The sequence below is a fragment of the Mobula hypostoma genome, chromosome 1 (assembly GCF_963921235.1).
Source record: "Mobula hypostoma chromosome 1, sMobHyp1.1, whole genome shotgun sequence".
Classification (NCBI taxonomy): Eukaryota; Metazoa; Chordata; class Chondrichthyes; order Myliobatiformes; family Myliobatidae; genus Mobula; species Mobula hypostoma.
Genome location: NC_086097.1, coordinates 76,641,449 through 76,665,399, shown reverse-complemented (window position 1 = coordinate 76,665,399; position 23,951 = coordinate 76,641,449). Strand labels below are relative to the sequence as shown.

The following is a 23,951-nucleotide window of genomic DNA, read 5'->3' as shown; positions in this document are numbered from 1 at the left end:
ACAACCTTGGCAGATGAGAATACGGTTTTGTTGCTGACATAGTTTACAGGGAGGCTTCAGAAGTTGGCCTTCCTCAATATTACCATGGAAGCACTGTCACTGCTGGATTCGGGGATACTTTGGGCCAAAAGGAATTTCCCTGTCCACCACAAAGTCCATATGGACATAATGGAACAGTTGCCTCTATTTCAGGGTGGTCGATGAAAGAAGATTTGCTGCATCATATTGGAGCAGATCTTTCCAGACCAGAAAAATCTGTTCCAATATGATGAAGAAATGGAATTACAAGTTTGATGAGCAAATCACATGATTACAAACTGTAATGTTCACAATTCAAATGATATGTTTCACCTCATAAAATGTTCAAATTGAACTTTTGTCATAAAACTGAACATCATACAAGATGTTTAAAACTACAGTAACTTTGTGAAATAAAAAAAGGTGGATGTACTTAGAGTACACCTGTGAAAATAACAGAATTTAGGATGGTGACTTTCAGATGAACATGCAACTGTCAGAGGACAAAACAATTTTGAGTGCAAAAAAAGCAGAATGGGATAAAAGATTAAAATGGAATGTCCGCAATGGAACGAGGTCAGGGAGACAGTAACTTACCTCACTTCCTCTAGAGATCTTTCCTCCATAGCCTCTAACATTATAGACCCCCAACCATGTACAGCACACTTCTGTACCATTCCCACAAACCACAAAACACGATTTCTGATAGACACTTAATTTCATACTATTCCCACTTCACAGAACTCATTTCTCCCTAGCTTGAGTCTATTTGTTCTCCTCTTGCTCAATTAATTTCTACCTGCATATGTGACATTTCTGACAATTTGGCCCAATTTATGATTTTCTGAGCCCAACTGGCTCAAATTTACCACAGATGGCTAATTCCTCACTCCTGCATCTTTCACTTTTTTTTTTAAATAGAATCCTAACCAATTCCCCTCTATCTCCAATACTGACTGAATGTCCATCCATTGAGCAAAATTTTCTTTAACTTCATTCACTTACTTCAGAGGTGTAACCATGGGAACTTGTCTGAGTGGACACAATGTTGGACTTCCTGTTTGGGTTTCCCCAGTTCTATGATGATAGTCCAGTGCTCTTTTTTATTCTCATATGGAACCAGAATGTTTCATTACCTTCACTGTCAATATCCACAATGCTCTCACTTTCAATGGCCAGTCTTTAACTTTTGCACCATTTCCATAGATAGGTTAATAGACAGTATTCAACCACAAGTCCACTGGTACACACAGCTACCATGACTTCATTCCTTTCCACAGTGCTTCCTCCAAGTACTCTACTCATTCTCCAATGCCATGTTGAAGTTTGCTGACTAAGCCAAATCAAAGATAGTGCTCAATCAGCATATAGGAGGGAGATTGAGATCCATGAGCCAGTCCTCATTGGAGGTGGAGAGGTGGACTTTGAATTTCATTTTTCCTCACCCATGCTTTTCACCTTGGGGCTCTCAATTCTTTCTGATTGATTTCCTGTTTTTTTTCTCCCCTTCTGCTCTATCCAGAACAAGAACAGGATACCTCTTTTCCTCATGTTTCACACCATTAGTGTCCACATTCAACTTCCTTCAATTCCAACCACCACAAACACATCTTTCCCTGCCCTCTGCGTGCAGTATTCTGAAGGGACTAAGCCTCCAGAACTTTTTGATTCAGTCTTCCATCTCCAACATAATAACCTCACTCTGAGTTGCAGACAAGAGCCAGGCACTGTTCTCAGTTTTACAGAGCTGCAAAACGCAAGATGTAATTTTAAACAGATTTTTATGAGCTGTTAAAACTTCAATAACGACTTAACTAAAAACATTAAAATCAACATAAAAAGGAACTTAACTGCCCCTTTGTGTAGTATGTGCAGTCCTCCAAATTCCCATTGAAATCAGTGGGCTTGAGGTTGGGCTCAAGCTAACCTGGTGAAAGTCTCCCAAAATAAATGCTGTGGACTTCAGTAACATGGCCACAGGAATCCCTGTGGAGTGCATTGATAGAAGCAAACTATATGCCACATACACAGATCAAGGCAGGAGTGTTACAGTGAATGCACTGAAGTACAAAGCTTCCCACCTTTTCAAAGGCTAATTAAGACTAATGGAGTTAGGGGCAAAATTAAGCTATTTGGCTCATCGAGTCCACTCCATCAATTAATCATGACTGATTTATTTTCCTCAACCATATTCGCCCACCCTCCCGCTATAATGCTTAACCCTTTACCAATCAAAAACCTAGCAATCTCTGCCTTAATTACACCCAATAACTTGGCCTCCACAGCCTTTCTTGATAATGAATTTCACAGATTTGCCTGAATAAATTCATCCTCATCTCTGTTCCAAAAGTGCATCACTTTATTCCTACACTAGTTGTACACTCAGATTCTAGACTCTGTCTGTTTAGAACCACCACCCTTTTGCAGCAAGATATGGCTTATCAGTAAAATTTCAGTCTTCCAGACAGCAAATATATAAAAACATACCTGCCATTTCAGATTACTGCATACAATTTCATAATTTATAAGAAAATTATCAACAGTACAATGCTTTATCTTGCAAAGTTTCATTGTAATCCTTTAGACAAATTATTACTATGTGAGAGTTATAATCCTATAGGCCTAAAGATAGTTCACACAGAATAAATTAACAGTATCATGATCCAATTATATTTCTGAAATAGCTACTTTTGTAGAAATTCTATGCTGCAGGCAGTTAGCATGTGTCATCACTTTGCTAATGTGGTAGAGCTAGTTCAATGGTCTCAGAAGGCAGACGAGTGCACCAACCACATTCATCTTGGCAACATCAGCTTTTCTACATCTAAATTTATACCAGGGAGAACTGAACCAGAAGGCAGTATGGTTCCAGAAGAATTTTTTCTCCAAATAAGAGACAGCAGAACATGTTCTCACAGAACTAACCTTTAACTTTCACCTTTCAAAAGAAAATGAAATGGTATTTACTTTGGTTGTCATTTCAGCATTTCTATTGTAATATTTATATGTGGTCTCTGAATAACTTTTTTTAACTATAGCTTATTAAAAATATTTAAAAACTTCATTGCAGGATAATGCATTACATAGAATTGCATGGAATTGCTTCACAAACTGTAGCTATGCATTCTCATGCACAAGTTTTGTATCGTTATTTCACAGACTGACTAATGCAATAGCTACAGATATATCAGACCCAGTATCATTTATCAACACAGCTGCTTTCAAAGAACTCTATTGAGAAATAAACAAGCATGGAAATCAATTCCCCCAGATTTCATTCCAAGTCAGCAGCACCAAAAATCTTCATACTCTATTGACTTTTTAATGAATTCCCCTGAATACAACACAGTGAAACACTAAATAGCCCATTTTACACTACCAAACACACTTCCGTTGCTTATTACCTGTATTGTGCTCCAAAATAAAATGGAATTCTAACTATGTCTTTAAAATATATGTAGCACAGATGAGTGAAGGGCCAAGTGCTCATAAGGTAGAGTTAATATTGACCTCAATTCAGATTGAACTAAGCTGCGTTACACACTGCTAAAATGCAGTTAGTTTACCAGAGCTATAATTAGATCTACATGTACATTATCTGCCAGTGCAGTGAGTTGATTTAAGATTTTCCTCCAAAACACAGTCAAAAAATTTGGAAAACAGTTAGTATTGCAACAACATCATTTGATCATGATAGAACAGCTTGCAAACTTAGTTCCATATTTCTTGATAATTCTTGACATTATCCTTTAGTGCACAATCACATAAAGAACATGTACCATCAATTTATGTTAACAGATAGAATTTGCAATATTTTTCAACTGGCAAAATATAGGTAGGTGCCAATGTTGTCTAACCTCCAAAAGGACGACAACCTTGTCATGGTTTGGAGGCATGGCTACCTCAAGGAAATGGAGAGCTATATTGGCTGGAGTCAGGACTTTATGCTTTGGCTCTTGGTGGGGTCACCCACGTCAAGCAGGTCAAAGGGTAGAAGCCAGTCTAAGAGTGGTCTACTGGCCCTTTAGTCCTCCAGGTTCGAGGGCTTTGTTCAGGGTTAACAATCCTGACTGGTAAAACAAAATTGCTATGCAAACAGCAATGAAGAATCCTTCCACATCTGAGTGCGATGGTATTCCTACGTCTCCATCCAGGACTTGCATGACAGACAGTAGTGAAAACCGAGAGGAAGCTACTGACATGATGAAGGAAGCCCTGGACACCACCAGGGATGGAGAATCTTCATTGGTACCCGAAATGCCAGTGGCATAACAGACTATGGCATTGGGATTATTTTCTAAGATACTGTCCATAAAATAATAAAATAACAAATAACTGAAATCCTAACAGATCAATAAGTTTAAAAATTATAAGTTATCTTTATTTTTCTCTATTTTATTAAGAAGGAGACAAAGTCATTGGAAGGAGTAGCCCTGGGCTGAACCCCTGAATCTAGAGGATCAGTGGACTAGCATCCACTCTTAGTGTAGCCTCTACTCTTTGACCAGTTTGATATGGGTGATGCTACCAAGAGCCAAAGCATGAAGTCCTGACTCCAGCCAACATAGCTCTCCAGATCATTAAGGCAGTCACATTAAAAAAAACAATCAGTTGAATCTCACATATGAAATTATGTCAACAACTAGTTAAGTCCTACTTATCATTTGACATCTAAAATGTCTTATTGCCTTAGCACACAGCATGTTCTATGTTATGTTAAAAGATAGGTGATATCTCATTTCATTATATTGCTTACATGAACAGCTGAGAAAGCTGAACTAATTGACTCATTAAACAAAAGCAAAATATTACAGATCCTGGAAATCTGAAATGAAAAATTGATAATGCTTGAATTATTCAGCAGGTCAGGCAGCATCTGTAGAAAGTGTACTAGTTAATGTTCCAGGATGATGACCTTTCACAAGAACAGGAAAAAGCTACAGTTATTAAATATTTTACTAATTTCACACATCAGAAGCAAATGATGGGGCAATAGAAAGTGAAGCACAAGAAAATATGTGGAGCGGAATGAACGCAAGAAAAAATACTGACGACAAAGAATAGCAAATATGTCTCTGTGAGGAAAAGTGGATTCTGATGGGAAAATTATTCTTTTTCAATTCTGATATAGAGACTTCAATCTGAAATGTGAGACTCTCTCTCTCTTTCTATTCAGGGATATTGTCCTGCCTATTGAGAAATTTTAGCATTTTTTTTTACTATGATTGTCACTTAATCTTTCAGATACCTGCAAGTTTAACAGTAAACAATTTCCTACAATGATCTCATCAAGGAAAGACAAACTATCATATCAGATCCATTTCTCCTTCCAAATATTTTTTTTAAATGTTCATAGTCAACTGTCAAAACCACAAATACCTTAAAATTTTCAACAATGTTTACAAATTTATGGCACATAAAAACTACTAAGAGAATTGCTAGTAGTTTTTACTGGAATTAGATATTTAATGATTTAATTATTATGTAATATTCTGAAGAGTTGTGTATTGATTGCCTGCTCTAAAGTTGTTTGACTTTAATTTGGTAAATTGAGCCCAACATTTTAATGAATGAAGCACTACAGGCAAAAAATAAATCAAATAAATACAACTTTTATTCTGACTTTTTATAGCTCCCGTTTTTTAAAAATATATATGATAGCTTACTTAGAGGTCCCTTGCTGTAAAATAAGGTGTGGCAGTGTGTTTCCTGTCTAGGAAAGTGTAACAAAGGTAATTTTTCTCAATTTCTTGCAGATCCATATTTTAAATCTTATTAGTATCAAATTTTGTTAGTGAGAGCGGAGAAAGCGACCACTACAAAGTTTCAATAATAAATATTCTTCAGTGTTTCTGAGGTAGCTAACAACTCATTTAATTAACATGCCTCAAAGGTCTATTAATCTAGCCATAAATCAGCTGATTGATAAAGCTAATCTATCCACAGGACTTTGCATCTTTCATCATCAATCCGCTTGACAAAAGCTCCCTATCTACATTATTAATTCTCATTTTAGAAAATGACATACATTATTACTTAGTCAAAGCAAATCAGCAGTTTAAAGAACCTCACGAGAAAATCTGAAATGGCGACAAATAAAATAACATTCACAATATCAGAGATGAACCAAAAGTATTGCATCAATATGTAAATTACAATGCATTCATAAATGTCTGATGCATTCATGTTATCTTCTCAATGTTTTTCTTCTGAACGTTTAAAAATACGGCACCCTATTTTCTTTCACGCATCTCTTACTAGGCAAAGTAATGGCCCATTAATTATAATGTGGATTGTTGCTGATCAGGAGTTTTGCTGTTAAGGACTGCAAATGCAATCAAAGCAACATAGTTTTAAAGAAGTATTGGAAATTTGCCAATGATCACTTTTTTGTCTAACTCATTTCAATTAAAATGATCGAGATAAATTTAAGGATCACCTTAATAGAAAATAATTTATATTAATCATTTCAGTTTTCACATATACATTGCCAGCAAAAATCTGTTCTATAGTTTATATCATGTAAAAAACGCAGTGCATCTGACTGATTCTTCAAAGAGCTTTAACTTGCTATCAATAGGTTCCTTGAAGAAAGCAGTTGAATTATACAGTCCCAATGCCGACATTTATCCCCAAACTAATATCATGTAAACAAACATCTGGTCACTTGCAATGTTTTTATTTGTGGAATATTCTCAATGCAAGCTTGCCTGTTGTTGTTTTCTATATTGCCGTAGTGAGAGAAATCAAAATACTATAAATACAATGAGGTGTTTTATGATTGAGGCAGGCACCATTCAAAATCAGGTTTTCCTTTCTTTTATATCTTAGATCTTTTAAGATTTCTTGAGACAGAGGAGCTGAAGATGAACATTTCAACAACTTATGCAACTGAAAAGTTCATAACATAAGAAATAATTCACGACCTAGATTTTGCTGGATATACTGGTGGTTCTAAACAGAACTAATCCTAGCAAGGGGGCAGCAGGGATAGCTGATATTATTGTGTGTGTCAGGGAGTGTAGTATGGGAAAAGTAGTGGAGAAATAGATTCTTGGATCCACAAACCTACGGATTTTAATTGAGCTTCTGGAGCTGAAAGGAAGGACATACCCTTTTCTAAATTCATTTTTGTTTACTTTCATGTCATATCATAAAAATACAGAATAGCTACAGCACTAGAGTCAGCCATTCAGCCCTTAATATCTAGATCAGCTACGTGCTATTTTCACATTGCAAACTTTTCTCCGTAGCTCTGCAAATTTTTAGTTCACTATATATAAGACCATAAGACACGGGAGCAGAATTAGGCTATTCAGCCCATCGAGCCTGCTCCACCATTCCATCATGGCTGATCCCGGATCCTGCTCAACCCCATACACCTGCCCATTCTTCTAATTTGTCTAAGTCCTGCTGCAATCGCATTGCTTCCTCAGCACTGCCTACCTCTCCACCTATCTTTTTATCATCTACAAACTTCACCACAAAGCCATCAACTCCAATATCAAAATCATTGACAGACAATGTGAAAAGTAGCGGTCCCAATACAGACCCCTGAGGAACACCTCTAGTCACTGGCAGCCAACCAGAAAAGGCCCCTTTCATTCCCACTCACTGTCTCCTGCCTGTCAGTCATTCTTCTATCCATGCCAATATCTTTCCTGTAATGCCAGAGGATTTTATCTTGTTAAGCAGCTTCACATGAGGCACCTATCAAATCCCTTCTAAAAATCCAAGTAAATGACATCCACTGCCTCTCCTTTGTCCACTCTGCTTGTTACTTGCTGGAAGAACTCTAACAGATTTGTCAGGCAAGATTTCCCTTCACAGAAACCATACTGACTTTGACTTATTTTATCATTAGTCTCCAAGTACCCGGAAACATCATCATCAATAATAGATTCCAACACTTTCCCAACTACTGAGGTTAGGCTAACTGGCCTACAGTTTCCTTTCTTTTGTCTTCCTTCTTTCTTAAAGAGTGGAGTGACATTTTCAATCCTCCATTCCTATGGGACCATACCAGAATCGAGTGATTCTTGAAAGATCATGACCAATGTATCCATTATCTCTTCTGCAACCTCTCTCAGGACTCTGGGATGTAATTCATCTGGTCCAGGTGACTTATCCACCTTAAGACCTTTGACTTTGCCTCTCACTTTTTCCTTTGTAATAGCAATGGCAGTCACTGCCGCTCCCTGACACTCGCAAACCTCTGGCATACTGCTAGTGCCTTCCACAGTGAAGACTGATGCAATGTACCCATTAAGTCATCTGCCATTTTTTGTCCCCCATTACTACCTCACCAGCATCATTTTCCAATGGTACAATATCAACTTTCACCTCCATTTTATATAATCTTTTGGTATCCTGCTTTATATTATTAGCCAGTTTGCCCTCATATTTCATCTTTTCCCTTCTTAGAGCTTTCTTAGTTGCCTTTTGTTTGATTTTAAAACATCCCGATCATCCAACTTCCCACTCCCTTTTGCTACCTTATATGCTCTTTCCTTGGCTTTTATGCTGTCCTTAATTTCCCTAGTCAGCCACGGTTGTCCACCCTTGCCATTTGAGAACTTCTTTTTCTGTGGGACATGTCTATCCTGCGCATTGTGAACTATTCTCAGAAACTTCAACCATCTCTGCTCTGCCGTCATCCCTGCCAGTATCCTCCTCCAATCCACCTAGGCAAGCTCCTCTCTCATGCCTCTGTAATTTCCTTTAATTCCATTGCAATATTGATACATGTGACTTATGCTTCTCCCTTTCAAATTGCAGTATGAATTCAAACTACATTATATGTTAATATTCAGTATTTGTCCACTTCCCTCCTGAAGGCCACAACAGAACCTGTCTCCACACATCCATAGGCTGTATTGAAAAGATCTTTTTGCTTATCACTCTTAATTTTCATTTTTGTTAATTTATACCTGTGATGTCTAATCCACCAAAGGGAACAGCCAGCCACAATCACTCATCACTTTATATTCTGAACCACATCTCTCCCCAGGCTTTACTTCAGAGAAAACACTCTCAGACTCTCTGATTGATCCTTCTGTGTAGCCTCTCAACTGATAACTACAGTAATTTTTGAAAAGAATTTGTTGATATTATTCACTAACTTTTAAAAATGCTTCAATCATTTCAGATTGCTTAATGATTTATTTCATTTTAAATATTTTATGTGTTTAGAAACATTTGAAAATGCTGACAGTTTTCATAAATGGCAAAGTTAGATGGCAGGGGCTTGCCAGCTGTCAAGAGTTCCAGAAGAGTTTCCTGAAGAAGACTTGCTCTGGCCTAACAAAGTCACACTTTTGGAGCAACACACACAAAATGCTGGAGGGACTCAGCAGGTCAGGCAGCATCTATGGAAATTAATAAACAGTAAACACTTTGGGCTGAGACCCATCTTCAGGACTGGAAAGGAAATGGGTAAAATGCCAGAATAAAAGGTGGGTTGAGGGGAAGGAGGACTAGCTAGAAGATGATAGGTGAAGCCAGGTGGGTGGGAAAGGTAAAGGGCTGGAAAAGAATTAATCCAATAGGAGAGGAGAGTGAACTATGGGAGAAAGGGAAGAAGGAGGGGCACTGGGGGTGGGGGGTGTAATTGGCAGGTGAGGAGAAGAGGTAAGAGGCCAGAGTGGGGAATAGAAGAGGGAAGGGAGGAGAAAAGAAAAAAAAATACTGGAAGGAGAAATCGATGTTCACGAAGACTGATATCAAAAGAAATTGAACCTTTACACTATACCTTACATACATTTTAATGGAAATAGTAAATAGAAACATAAAATAGAAAATTATGGAAATATTCAGCAATTCTAGTTTCATCTATGGAGGGAGAAATAGAATTAACATTAATTCCATTTTTTCTTCCACAGAAGATATTTTTCATGCTAAGAATTTACAGTATTTTTTTTTTGTTTTAATTCAGATTTCTAGCTTCTGAGTTTTTTTTTGCTGTTTGACAAGAAATAGTATTGGGTGTGCAATATTCAAAAGACCTGTTAATTAGCATTCAGAACTGAGAAAATAAAAGCTTCCTGGGCACATTTTAGAGATACTTGGCTTAGAAAATGTCTCTAAGAGCAAAGTGGATTAAAGACTGACTGAATGAAAAATTAGCAGAATGCTATGCAGGCTCAGGCAAATGCTTCATATGCAGCCATCTACTGGAGTAATGTGCTATTGACCAAAAGATATACCCTAGAATTTAATCTATTGTACTATTCCAATCCAGAAAGATAATTAAAGTAATACATTTCATAAATCTGTTACTCAAAGTTTGTAACATTAACAGTATAATGAGTCCAAACATAAATTGTATTCTGTAGTTTTTTTCAATCTTGGACAGTATATTTAATATCTGGCTAGATTTAGCTTTGGAAAATCACTGCTCTTCCCAAAATGGGCATATACTATCAACTCACATTCAAGTACATTGGACAGAGTCAAGCTGCACTGCTGTGATTACCTCACTGTATTAGGCTCTGACTCAGTAAGTACACCCTTCAACAACAAATTATATTTTAATTATTAGCAAACAACCACAATAGCTCTGGAAATTAACTTGTACAAGTGCTATACCCATTCTTCAGCAAGGTTTTTTTTTAAAAAAATCTTTTTTTTTTAATCTCTCCTAGCATGCTCTATCTTTCATTTTGTTTCTTTCTGGTTTGATTTGACATTAACACTTCTTTGATCACACTCAGTATTGCCCTTCAACAAGTCTTCAGTTAGGTTAATGGTCACTTGCTTGTTTGCCCTGATATTTGGATAGTTGCTTCACAGCAATGTATAGAAATATACACAATGCTTGTGGCAAGTACAAGTTTAAAAAAAACATTGCTTTCAGTTGTTCTTCTGAACAAAATCCAGGCTAACACTCGACTTAGTCAAACCTTGTTGATATGGGGTTACTGTGATATGCATAAACTAGCTTATAATCTGCCTCTTTGTTGCATCACTTAATTACATGGGTCTAATTATAATCTTGTGTATTTCAGCATACAATACTGAAATACTAGTAATTAAGATGATTTGGGCTAATGAGGAAATATCCAATTATTATTTGCTGTCTGACTGGTAATGTTTTGGCAAGAATAAATTAGCTTATTCACTCTGTTGTGCACAAATCCCATCAAACCATGGCTGGTTGCATAAAGGCTAATATAATGTGGAATGGTACAGTAAATGTGAGCTCAAGCTAGTTTTAATTGAAGCATCCAATAATCCCCGAGATGTGGCTACTATTTCCCCATGTGGGTCTTTGAAAATAAGGCAAAAGGTCATGTGCCTTTCTAAAGCTTTGTTTTTCAAAGTAACATATTCCACAATACAGTATTTGCAGTTCCCTGACCACAACATCACATCTTTTCATTATCTTGATATTTTGGGCTGTATTTTGTAGCAATAACAATAGACCACATTGTTGATTGTTACTAATCATCAGCAACTTCAAATGTTTGCACATGGATAATTAAATCTATAAATCAGGATGATGCCCTGCTTCTTCAGAAGCTAAGTAATAATGGTAACTCTGAGAAACTCACCTGTGCATTAATGCATTAAAGCGTGTGCACTTCTAGCTTTCTCTGATACAGAAGTATTAAACACACCAGAAAAGCGGCAGTTTGCCAAATCTTGTGAAATCATATTCTCTGTAGCAGTCAAATGTTAATTACTGCCAACTTGTCACTCTGGTACTGAGAAATAACATTGGCAACTATACTGTTTTAGTACTTTAACTTATTTTGGCCAGCCATTCAAAAAAGCTTCCCCTCCCCTGTCTCCTGTACCTCTCCTTCATGCATTTTTTCTTCTCTATGCCTAATCTCAGTTTCTGTAGCCAATTCAGTATTGAATTTGATAACCTGAGACTTTACATTTCAACTTCGTGCTACATATTAAAATGCTTCAGTTTTTTGGAGTAAGAGGTTACTCTGGCTTTCTCCTTCCTTCCTTTCACAAGTTGCTGATGATTTTTGGAACCAATTACACATTTTATTTGACAAATGGATTGAAAGCTTATCGGTATATGCCAGTATAACAAAAGAAACAACAAACAATATGAAAGCTCACTACATAATGACTGGATTGCTAAAAAGTAATACACAGCAGTTGTGCTGTCATGAATACCTACCACAGGATTATGATAATCCACACTTTAGTTTGAACTGCCTTCTGTATAAATGTGCAGATCCATGGCCATTTCAAATATTACCCTTTATTGAGTTCTCCAATAGTAATAAACTTACATCAGCCAATCACACTAAGGACTTGTTACTAAATCAAAAAAAAATTGCTGTTATGTTTAACAAACTTATTTTTTATTGTTTACAGGAAGAAAAATTAAGCCTGTGGCATAAACATATGATTCATGTAAAAGATAAAGTTTCAAACATCTTAATATTAAAACAAATAACTTTGGAATAATTATTGTGAATGAATTATACTGGTGCAAGTAACATCTATTTCTCACAGCCAATAAGGTTTTCAACAAAAATTTTGTAAGTGCCATTAAAAACTTTTATACACTTCATTCGGTTGGGAGTTCGCCATTTCCAAGGGCTTGAAAGAGAGGGCCATTGACTTTGAGTTATCAATTCAGTGACTACAAGAAGACTTGCATTTGTAAATTTTAATTTCTATTTAGCAACACATCCTGCAAAGAAGCCAGGAAGTGTCAATTTAAACTCCCAGATCTCTGTATTGACCTAAATGTACGCACTAACTACAAAAGCTCCAAAGAGATTTTAAGGCCTATACTGTATGACATAAAAGGCCATTTGGCTCAACATGTCCACATCAGTGTGTGCACCCCTTTCAAGCCTCATTTTCTTCTATAACGATTCAACCAAAACACCTCATGATTTTAGCAAGCTCCCTTTTCCTTTCTTGTGAAAAAGGATGCAGACCATTAGTCCTTTCCTGATGTGTTTGCATTTCTGCCATCATCCTTGTAGATCTTCTCTCCTAGTGCTCCCTGCATGCATGCAGTACTTCAACTATGTGGTACAGGTTTAACATACCCACCCCTACATTTGCTGCCAGCTTTATAGCGAGATAATAAATATACAGTAACTGAGAGTTTTGCCATCATAATAAGTGTGGGCTCTGAAATTACTGTAATTGCTCTTTATATATTTATCATGGTACTGAATAATTACCACAGAAAAAGCATCACCAGAATCATGCAAGCTTGAAGTTGTTTTTTTCACCTGGAAAGAAAGGTTGGCTGCATTCACGTTGAACTGATAATTGACAATGAATTGATAAACCCAATCTGATGGCATATGTGTTGCATTTTTTTCACTTAATTTAAACTCTGCATCAAAATGGTCCTACATGAGATAGGAGGAAGAAGCTAGACAATTACTACCACCTTAGCAGAACTGGAGATGAGCAACGTACTGCAGGCAATGTCTACACTTTGAGGATGACTTGGGGGTGTCATGTTCCAGTCCGGCAATGCCCCATCTTGCTATACTTCTTCTTCTTGTGCTGTTTTATGGCAGTTGGCAAACCAGCTTTAAGGTGCATTACCACCACCTACTAGACTGGAGTGTGGATCATTGGATAAAGAGAAGGGAAAAGAATTGCATTCCCTAAATTCTATATAATAAACCTGAGTCTTTCAGATACTTCATGATATGGATCTGTATTTCTCTTGAATTCCCACTTAAAATGTCTTCTATACCCACATCAGTTTTTTTTTGTTTATCTTAAGCACTCCTATCATCTTCACTCTTTCTTTTTGATATTTCTTACATTTTATCAATACACGTTCAACTGTTTCTGGTTGATTACAGTATTCACACAACCCAGTTGGATGCTTCCCTATTTTGTGTAATGTGTAATTAAGACTAGTGTGTCCAATTCTCAAACGACTGATGATCACTTCTGTCTTTCTATATCCACTTGACAATCTTTTGTATCTGACTTGCCTCTGTATTTGTACAGTTGTCTCCCTGTTTCACTCTCATCCCAATGTTTCTGCCATGTCTCAATACGTGTTTTTATAATGCTCCTGACTTCCGCTTTGCTAAGAGGGATCTGGACCTCTATTACAGACGATTTGAGCCATTGTTTAGCTGTACTATCCACCTTTTCATTACCCTCCACTCCACAATGACCATCTTGCTATTATCTCCTTGATTAGGTCTTAACCTCCTCGTCTGATTTCCAATTGTTCCCAGTTTTCATTAATTACAGCACACCTACTTTCCATCAGCGAACTGAGGATAAGAACCCTGGCGTCACTATCATACCTCGCCAGTCCGTTGGTCTATTCTAGGGTGGGTAAATCTCGTTTCCTGATCCCTTAGGACTGTCAATTCTAAGCTGGTAAACCTTGTCTCCGTGTAAAGATTCTCCTGAATACCTGTTCCACGATTCACGGCTACGCTAACGCCTCACGACCCTGTCTCCGTGCATGTGTCCTGTTCTTGGGTTCGTCCCCAGCCACGTCCTTGCAACCGGGGGCGGGGAATAAACTCCGAATGAGCTAAAATATTCCAGTCTGTTAAATTTTGCTATGAATATAATGGCGAGGATACAAAATCTCTCTCCAGACTCCCTCACGAGGAAATCTGCAGATGCTGGAAATTCAAGCCACATACAAACTTGCTGGTGAACGCAGCAGGCCAGGCAGCATCTCTAGGAAGAGGTGCAGTCGACGTTTCGGGCCGAGAGATGCTGCCTGGCCTGCTGCGTTCACCAGCAACTTTGATGTGTATGGCTCCAGACTCCCTCCTAGTTGCTCAACTACACAGGACATAGGTGCCTGATTCTTGAAATTGCTTTCCAATATTTTGTGGATTTGAATTGACTTGGATTAATCGGTTTTCGGACAATACAACTTTGATTTAGGTGTCCAAGTTTATCGCTGTGGTGGTAATGTAGCTTCAAGTGTCAAATACTTAATAAAAGGCTGGAGGATAAAATGTTATCCAGTTAACACCTCCTCCAACGCCTTTCCTTTGTCAAGTGATAATAATCTGTTCCTAGTTACTTCTGCTCTTGGGTGAAATTAGAAGTTGCTCTCCTCAGCATTCATCTCACACTAACGCCGTGTCTCGGCTCACTCCCCAGCCCCAGCCCCAACCCCACTGCAAGCGCTTGCCTGGGCAGTGGCCGGCCGGATGGTCCCGGAGGGAGCAACATGCCACAAGGCACCTGTTGCGCGCGTGTGGGCCGCCAGCTCGTATCGTTTACAGTACAATACCGGGCAGCACATTCCCTACATACACCGCAGTCATCCCACTAAAAATAGGCAGAACCACCATGTAATGAAGTTGAGCTGCGTGCCGCTCTTCTCTTGGGAAAGCCCAGTGTCCAAGGAAATCCAGTTTGTGTAAGAGTTAGTTTGAATTAGTCTTGACAGCTCAGCTTTAGGAAAGATCTACATTTCGCACATGCTATCATCAACTACTTACTCTATTAAGCACGTAATAGTACTTGTAACTTGTATTCTTTTAAAAATGCACCGTCTTTTTTTTAATTAAATAAGCGGCAAACTTCAAGCCGGTGTTAATGCGTTACCACGGTTCCCGGATAGCCGAGGAATGTTGCTAAAATAATCTCTTAGAAACCCATCGTTGGGGGATGCATGTTTTTAAATACTGTTCTACGTACACTCATTAAACTAGATACAAGATCATCACTACCACCGTGGAATTTTGGTCTCTTATCCTTGCAGCGTGACATTAAGCGTCGTTGCATTGTATATGGCACTCCAAATATAATTCACTAGGGCACATTAACCAAAGGGAATAGCAAAATAAAGATAATCTAGTTTAGTATCGATCACTTTCCCAGTTGATTTTCACACTGTGCAAACTACACCACCGTGAATGCCATGAACTCGGGACCCACGCTACGTGATCGCACAGAATTGCTGACTTAAAATATAGGTTGAGTCGCGTTCTCTTGTTTGTGTAGAAAAGGGTTATTTCTATAACGATACTCACAGTTCTGAGGAACTGAATTTCATCTTCCCCTTCACCCCCTTCAGCCATGGTTGTTGAAGAGCCGGCTGCGCTCACCCGCTGGACCCTTCGTCCCTCTACTGTCAGTAAACCGTTGATCTCTCGGTATTAGCATAAGACGGATCCATACATCCATATAGGGGAGCTTGGGCACGCCGTAAGCGACGACTGTCAATCAGCCCTCACTTTCATTGCATCTGCCCTTCCACGGGAAATTCCGAAACCAGCAAAACATTTGTCTTTGTGCTTTTTCTCATCAAGGGGAATTTGCCGTCCATCCAAACAAAACCCCACATTTGTTTCCCTTATGTACTGAGCAAGAAACATAAAAGTGTGATTAATGCAACCCTTAGTTTCTCTTCACGATCTGCTCAGCGTAGATCACTTTGTGGGACTGAATGGTGAAAAAGAAACTATCCAGAAGCCTGCCTGATTCGCGTACGAGCGTTTTAACCACCGCAGAGCCAAGAACAATTTCACCGAGGTTAGCTGTGGACATAATAGTTTTCCACTTGCGCATATTGAAATAATCAGCTGCGTTCAGGTGAAAGATGGTAGGGAATCCTCACACAGCTCTGCGCTCCAGTTTAATTCTGCGTTTATAAGAACACCGCATTGAGGCTTCAACAACCGCTGCATTATGAGTTGGAAGGATATTTTTAAAATTTCTCATCATATGCGAAACGCCTTGATGAATGTGCTTAATTGCCAGATGTTAATACAAGATAACCAGAAATCAAACCATGCACAGTGTGCGTTAACATTCCATAATCTAATTTGGTTAGTATTCTAGAAAAGTGCGCGCTGCGGTGAAGGGGATCTCTGCTAAAACTGAATCTTTTCAGGCATCTTTCGGGGCCAGGCAGCAATATTGTTTTTCCAGTGCTTCTAAAATGCGGGAATCCCAGAAATGGACCCCTTCTAACTCACATATGATCTGAAATCACTTCACTCAACATTTGTCAGAATTTAATTATGTTTACGTTTTCAAAATTACGTAACTCAGGCTGTTGACAAATTGAATTTTATGGTTAAAAACATCCGAAGTAATAAAAAATACACTAGGGCAAATAGTTTATTTTTAAGAATAGAGTTATAGTTCTCATAAAAGTATGTGCCTATAAATGACCAACCGGTTCTATTGCAGGGTCTGAATACAAACATATTCAGTGTACATATACTGTACACACAGCATAATAAAAGTTGTCGTCTTGTTCTAATAATGCATTTGAATGACGTCCTAAACAAAATACCCCCGGGACTCCACCTGTCACGGTCCCGACCGTTAATTCCCCATTTTCTCCTAATTCCCTTTGATGGCAGCACACGTGGTTCTCATCAAGACCTGCAGCATAAAACCCCCGGCTTCATTGCCAGATCGTTGTTTAGCCGGTGTAGCAATTAACGTTTCTTAAACGCCGTTTAGGATTGTGTATTCTAAGTTTTACTTCAGTACCAAGGTTTACCTGGGTAACTGTGTCTCTCCGTGTCAAGAAAAGCATTGTCTACCGCTTGCCTTTCTACGCTCCGTGTTAAGATAAGGGTTGCCTGCCGCCTGCCTTTCTGTTTGCCGTTCAACTCCAGCAATGCTTCGGGTCAGGTTCCAGCTACACTCACGCCCTCATCTGCATCCTAACCCTATCTCCATCACAGTGTCCTGCGTTTGGGTTCACCCCGTTCCTTACAATACCACCACTGTGGCACTTTTATATCTTCCATGCCCTCTCCCTGAATCTTCGGGGCCAGATTACTGAAAATTCAAAGGAAGCACTCATTAGAAAATACGGAAGAGACTGAGACTCCAGAAAAGTTAAACTTTTAACTATTTCCTGCACAGACAAAAGCTATAACCGTAGTCAGGTCTCCAAAATCCAATAAGTAATTCAGGAGAAACTACAGTACTAAGAACATGGAACTTGCTACCCGATGAAGCATTTGAGGGGATTAGCACAGCCTGATTCCTGGGATGGTGGAAACACAGCCTGAGAGTAGACTATATTTACTAGAACTTAGAGGAATTAAAGGGAACTTAATTGAAACTTTGAGAATTCTGACAAAGCAAGTCGAACTGAACATGGGAAGGGTGTTTTCCCCTACCCGTGGTGACTAAAACCAAGTGTCACAGTCTCCAGTTTCAGGAGCAGGGCCAGAAACACAGGACTGAGAAGAAAGTTCTTCACTCAGACAGTAATGAACCTGTGATGGATAATTTAAAGAAGATGGATATGTTTCATGCCACAAAAACATCGAGATATGGACAGAGAAAATGGAGTGTAGAATTGAGATTAGTGATCAGTTCAGTCATGATTGAATTCTATGCTGGTGCAGAGCAGAAAGGCCGAGTGGCCTTCTCTTGCATGATAAATACACAAAAGAAAAAGTAGCGCACATATCGCTGCCAGCGATAGAAGTGTTACACCTGCCCATTCACTTCCTTCCTCATCTCCATTCAGGACTCCAAACAGCAACACTTCACCTGTGATTCTGTTGTGGTCATCTATTGTATCCGATACTCCAGATTCAACCTCCTCTACATTGGTAAGACCTGACGTAAATTGGGGGTTCACCTTGTCAAGTACCTCTATCTGCCAAAAGCAGAATTTCCTGGTGGCCAATTTATATTTTAATTCCAATCTGCATTCCTGTTGCAACATGTCAGTCTATGGCCTCCTCTTTTGATATGACAAGGCCACTCTGAGGGTGAAGGAGCAACTCCTCATATTCTGTCAAGGTAGACTTTAACCTGATGGCATGAACATTGATTTCTCCTTCCAGTAATTTTTCCCTCAATTTCCTCCTCTTATTTTTCCACTCTGGCTTACCTCTTCTCCTCACTTGCCCATCACCTGCTCCTGGTGCCCCTCCTTCTCTCCTTTCTCCCATGTCCTATTCCACTCTATCAGAGTCCTCCTTCTTCAGTTTTTTACTTTTTCCACCCAGCTGGCTTCACCTATCATCTTCTAGCTAGCCCTCCTTCCTCTCCCTCCACCTTCATATTCTGGGATCTTCCCCTTTCCTTTTCAGTCCTGAAGAAGGGTTACAGCCCAAAATGTCAAATCTTTATTTATGTCCATAGAAGTTTCCTGACCTGCTGAGTTTCTCCAGCACTTTTCAGGTGTTACAAAGGATTTCCAGCCTCCAAAGAATCTTGTGTTTAGAAAAATAGAAACACAGAAAATCTACAGCAGAATACAGGTCCTTTGGCCCACAATGCTGTGTCAAACATGTATTTTAGAAATTACTGAGGGTTACCCATAGCCCTCTATTTTTCTAAGCTCCATGTACCTATCCAGCAGTCTCTTAAAAAATTCTACTATATCTGCCTCCACCACCATTGCTGGCAGCCCATTCCAGGCACTCACCCCTCTCTGCATAAAAAAAGCTTACCCCTGACATCTCCTCTGTACCTACTTCTAAGCACTTTAAAACTGTGCCTTCTCGTGCTAGCCATTTCGGTCCTGGGGGAAAGCATCTGACTATCCACATGATCAATGTCTCTTATTATCTTATACACTTTAAAAAAAAATACAATTATGTGCTTGAATGTAGTAGGGTGGGACAAGGATCATATGAAACATCAATGTCAGTAAAGACCAACTGGACTGAATAACTAGTTGTTGTGCTGTAGACTGTGCAATACAGCTTACTATCTTAGGTATTGTTAGGGCATATTTGGGGTTAGAACAGAGTAAATAACTTCAGCCACAAATTTTCAAATCTGAATATAGATTTTAGATTAAGATTAAAGTGCAGCTCCGAACAATGGGTTCCTGAAAACCACGTATCACAGAAAATGCTGATTAAAATTCATTTAGATGTCTGTGGTGTGGGTGCGAAGTGGGAGTTGTGAAGTTTGTGTGTAGTTTATAGAAAGTACTGCGGATTCATTGTAAATATGTAATTGTCCTTTGACCTTTAGCACACAAAATGTCATGTAGCATTGGGTCAGGCAGACCTCTTGCTACAAACGGGTCTCAGTATGGTGTCTGCTTTATCTTTAACCCCAATGAAGTTTAAGTTATCTTACAAACTGAGCATAAGCTTTTTGCGTTGATGTGTAACATTGGCAATAAGTGATGCATATTGTTAGATCTGTCAGCTGCTGAAACTCAATTAAAAATCAAAGAAGTGCAAATAATTTTTTATGCATTTTTACAAGAAACTACAAAGAGAAAACCCAACAACAAAATGGAGATTTATACAGTGCGAATCAAACAAATCCAATATGTAATTTTTAACAATAAGAAAAGCACCCAAAAGAGAATTATGTAAAATTAGTATCCACCCCAACCTCCCACTGAAAAAAAAACAGACCAACCATTTTGCATATAAAAGAAAGAATAATCAATTGGAGCATACAACCCCAGAGAAATGTAAATATATATAGGAAAAAAGAAAGTATAATGCCGACTACCAAAAGTATAATGTAATTCACAACAAAAAAAAATGTATAACTTACAAAAAAAAGCGGAAAGTAAGGGATTGTAGCGTACAAAAATGATAAACTCCACCCAAAGAAGAATTATGAAAATATTCAAGAAAAGGTACCTACACCTTATGAAACTTTATGTCCAAATTGAAAAGTGAATAATTAATCTTTGAGGTCTAAACAGACCATAATATCACTAAGCCATTGAGCGTGGGTAGGTGGGGCAGCATCTTTCCACCTAAGAAGAACCAACCGTCTAGCCAAGAGAGAGACAAAAGATAATGTTCGGCATTTAGTCGGACTCAAGTGCAAATTTACATCACCCAAGGTGCCAAAAAGAGCAACCAGGGAGTTAGGTTCTAAATGGCAATTAAGAATATGGAGATAGGGTTGAAAAATCCTCTTTCCAGAATTTCTCTAGACTAGGACAGGTCCAATACATATGAATAAGGGAAGCCTCAGCCCCTTTACACTTATCACAGACAGGACGAATGTCAGGGTAAAACTGCGATAATTTAGTTTTAGACATGTGAGTCCTGTGTACAACCTTAAACTGCAAAAGGCTGTGGCGAGCACATAGAGAGGTTGAGTTGACTGACTTAAAAATTAAATCCCAAACCGCATCAGATAAGGAGATATTTAGATCTTGTTCCCAGGCAGTTCTGAATTTATCGAAAGGGGCATGCCTCAAAATCACTAACTTATCCTGAATAGCAGATATTAAACCTTTACCCAATGGATTGATACAAAGAAACAAATCCAGAACATTTTTCCTCAGGCATCTCAGGAAAGTTTGGTATCAAAGGGTTAATAAAATGTCTAATTTGAAGATATCTAAAAAAATGAGTATTAGGTAGATTAAACTTTACAGACAATTGTTGAAGAGTTGCAAAACGATTATCTATGAAAAGATCTTCGAAGCGCCTAATACCTTTTCTATGCCAGTCATAAAATGTTGAATCCCGCATAGAAAGTAGGAAAAGATGATTGTGTAAAATAGGGCTACAGAGGGAAAAACCATGAAGACCATTACATTTTCTGAACTGAGCCCATATTCTTAAAGTATGACTAATAAAAGGATTAACAATAAGTCTAGGCAAATGACAAGGAAGTGCGGATTCAAGAAGTGCAGAAATTGAAAGATCCTTAGTAGAGTTCAACTCCATTGCAGCCCATTTTGGGCAGTCAGACTTATGATGGAAGAAAGACCAGAAAATAAGACAATGAATATTGGCTGCCCAATAATATAAATGAAAATTAGGCAAGGCCATACCACCTTCCTTTTTAGATTTTTGAAGATGAGCTTTATTAAGTCTAGGACGTTTACCCTTCCATAGATAAGATGAAATAATAGAATCTAACCCCTGGAAAAAAGCCTTAGAAATAAAAATTGGTAAAGACTGAAACAGATACAAAAATTTAGGAAGGATATACATTTTAATAACATTAATACGACCTACAAGAGACATAGACAAGGGTGACCACTGTGTCAAACTCTGTTTTGCAGAGTTTAGAAGATTGGTAAAATTTCCTCAGAAAAGATTTATAAATTTCCTTGTTACCGTAATACCAAGATAAGTGAATTGATTGTTAACTAATTTAAAAGGGAGGTCATGGAATACTAAAGCTTGTGCTTCTCTGTTGATTGGAAAGAGTTCACTCTTATGTAAATTAAGTTTACAACCAGAAAGTTGGCTAAATTTATTAAGAAGTGAAAACATTGAGGGTAAGGAAGTAGTCAGGATAATTTTCTGTTCAGATCAGAAACTACTTTAAAAATGTGTAAGCTCCAATTAATAGTGCTGCATATGTTGCATAGCTGCAGTGTCATGCAAAGTTGCTTCACATACCTATGACCAAATATAGAAGATTCCAGTGTTGCAAAGGTGGTGTGAAGTCAGAATGGGGAGGAATATCAAAATGCTTTAAAATACAAACTAAACTTCTCCCATAAACATCACATTATTGATAAATGATAAAGGAAGTTCATTACTGTGGCGTCTGATTTATTTTCCTTGAGAAAGGCTCACCCAGTCAAACAGCATCTGTGGAGAAAATAGATAAACTAACAGGACACGCAGACATCCTCTGCAACCAGAATTACAAAATTTCTGCTCTTTCCATATTAACTAATATACTTACTGCCTGTTACATCACTGGCATTTAGGGCAGCAATGAAGGTCCTCCATCTCTGGTGGTGTTCAGGGATTCCTCATCATGATGGTAGCTTCCTCTCGATTTTTCACTACTGTCAGTCATACAAGTCCCGAGTGGAGACACAGGAATACTGTTGCACTCAGATGTATAAGGATTCTTCATTGCCGTTTCCATAACAATTTTGTTTTACCAGTCAGAATTGTTAGCCCAAGCTGAACCCCAAGAATCTGGAGGACCAGTGGGGTACTCTTAGCTTGTCCTATATCCTTTGACCTGTTTGGCAAGGGTGACCCTACTAAGAGCCAAAGCATAAAGTCCTGACTCCAGCCAACATAGCTCTCCAGGTCATTCAGGCATGCAAGCATTCAAACTATGACAAAGTTGTGGTCCTCTGGATGATGTTAACCAATATAGAGTGTTTCAATTACTTTCTCTTTAGCCATCAGGCTTCCAGCTTTCACAATTTGTATTGCTAAAGTTGAGGAGACAGTTCATGGGACAGAGTGGAAAAAGACTTTAATCTGTTTTTGGGCTCAGTTTAAGATTATATAGAACAGTAAAGTAAAATCCAAGATATATTTCTACCTGGGTCTCAGAAGAAGCTTATGTTCTAAGTAAAATAATGGATTTTTTGTGAACATATTGTATCTATTGGGGATAAAACATTTGAAGTTGTGTTTGCTGTAATGTTTTCCTTGAATTTTTATGAGGGGTTTTGGATTAAAATAATAGGAAGAAAAAGCGGCATTCTGCTTCTATTAACAAAGTTTTAATTATGGAACCATGATGCATGCAATCAATACTTACATGCTACTATATTTTAGGTTAAGATTTCCTTTAAGTATTACTCTGTAAACTGCTTCCTCAAAAACACTGAGGATACTTTATCCCATAATGCAGCCAACACAAAGCTTTTTTGCCCCCAATTGATATCGCTTTTTAAATGAACTAGGTCAAAGAATTTTGTTTATGGTACAAATTAATGGTGTTATTAACTCATGATTTTGCTCACAAGCAGGATAGTTGGGCAAAACTCAATGATAGTTGATGTAATTCTGGAACATGTCCCAATCATTATTAGCAGATTATTTACTTGCTTTCAAACTGGCAATCAACAACCAAAACAGGAACTATGTCATTGAAATTTGGTCGTACTATGGCTTCAAAACAGTTTCAAAACAGGGGTCTCGTCATTCAAAGGGCTCATTTTAGTCTAAGAATGTACTAACCACATTCAAAGAAGCTATTGCACAGATTAGGGTCCGAAGCCATTTGAGTTACTAATTAGTATTTAAATAAAATTTCAATGATGAATGAGCTTGCATAAAAGTAAGGGCACATCCTGTAACAACTGGGTT

At 38.2% G+C, this 23,951-nt stretch overlaps 1 protein-coding gene across 9 annotated transcripts in view; it reads right to left on the bottom strand.

The window, feature by feature from the left end:
- The window catches only part of ryr3 (ryanodine receptor 3), a 380,840-nt gene extending 364,747 nt beyond the window's left edge, over positions 1–16,093 (bottom strand). For all 9 annotated transcript variants that reach the window (XM_063051027.1, XM_063051036.1, XM_063051064.1 and 6 more), the window contains exon 1: positions 15,990–16,093. In XM_063051027.1, the coding sequence (XP_062907097.1) occupies positions 15,990–16,037 (48 nt within the window). In that variant the 5' untranslated portion in view covers positions 16,038–16,093. The remainder of the gene's footprint in view (positions 1–15,989) is intronic.
- Between the last annotated feature and the right edge of the window lie 7,858 nt (positions 16,094–23,951).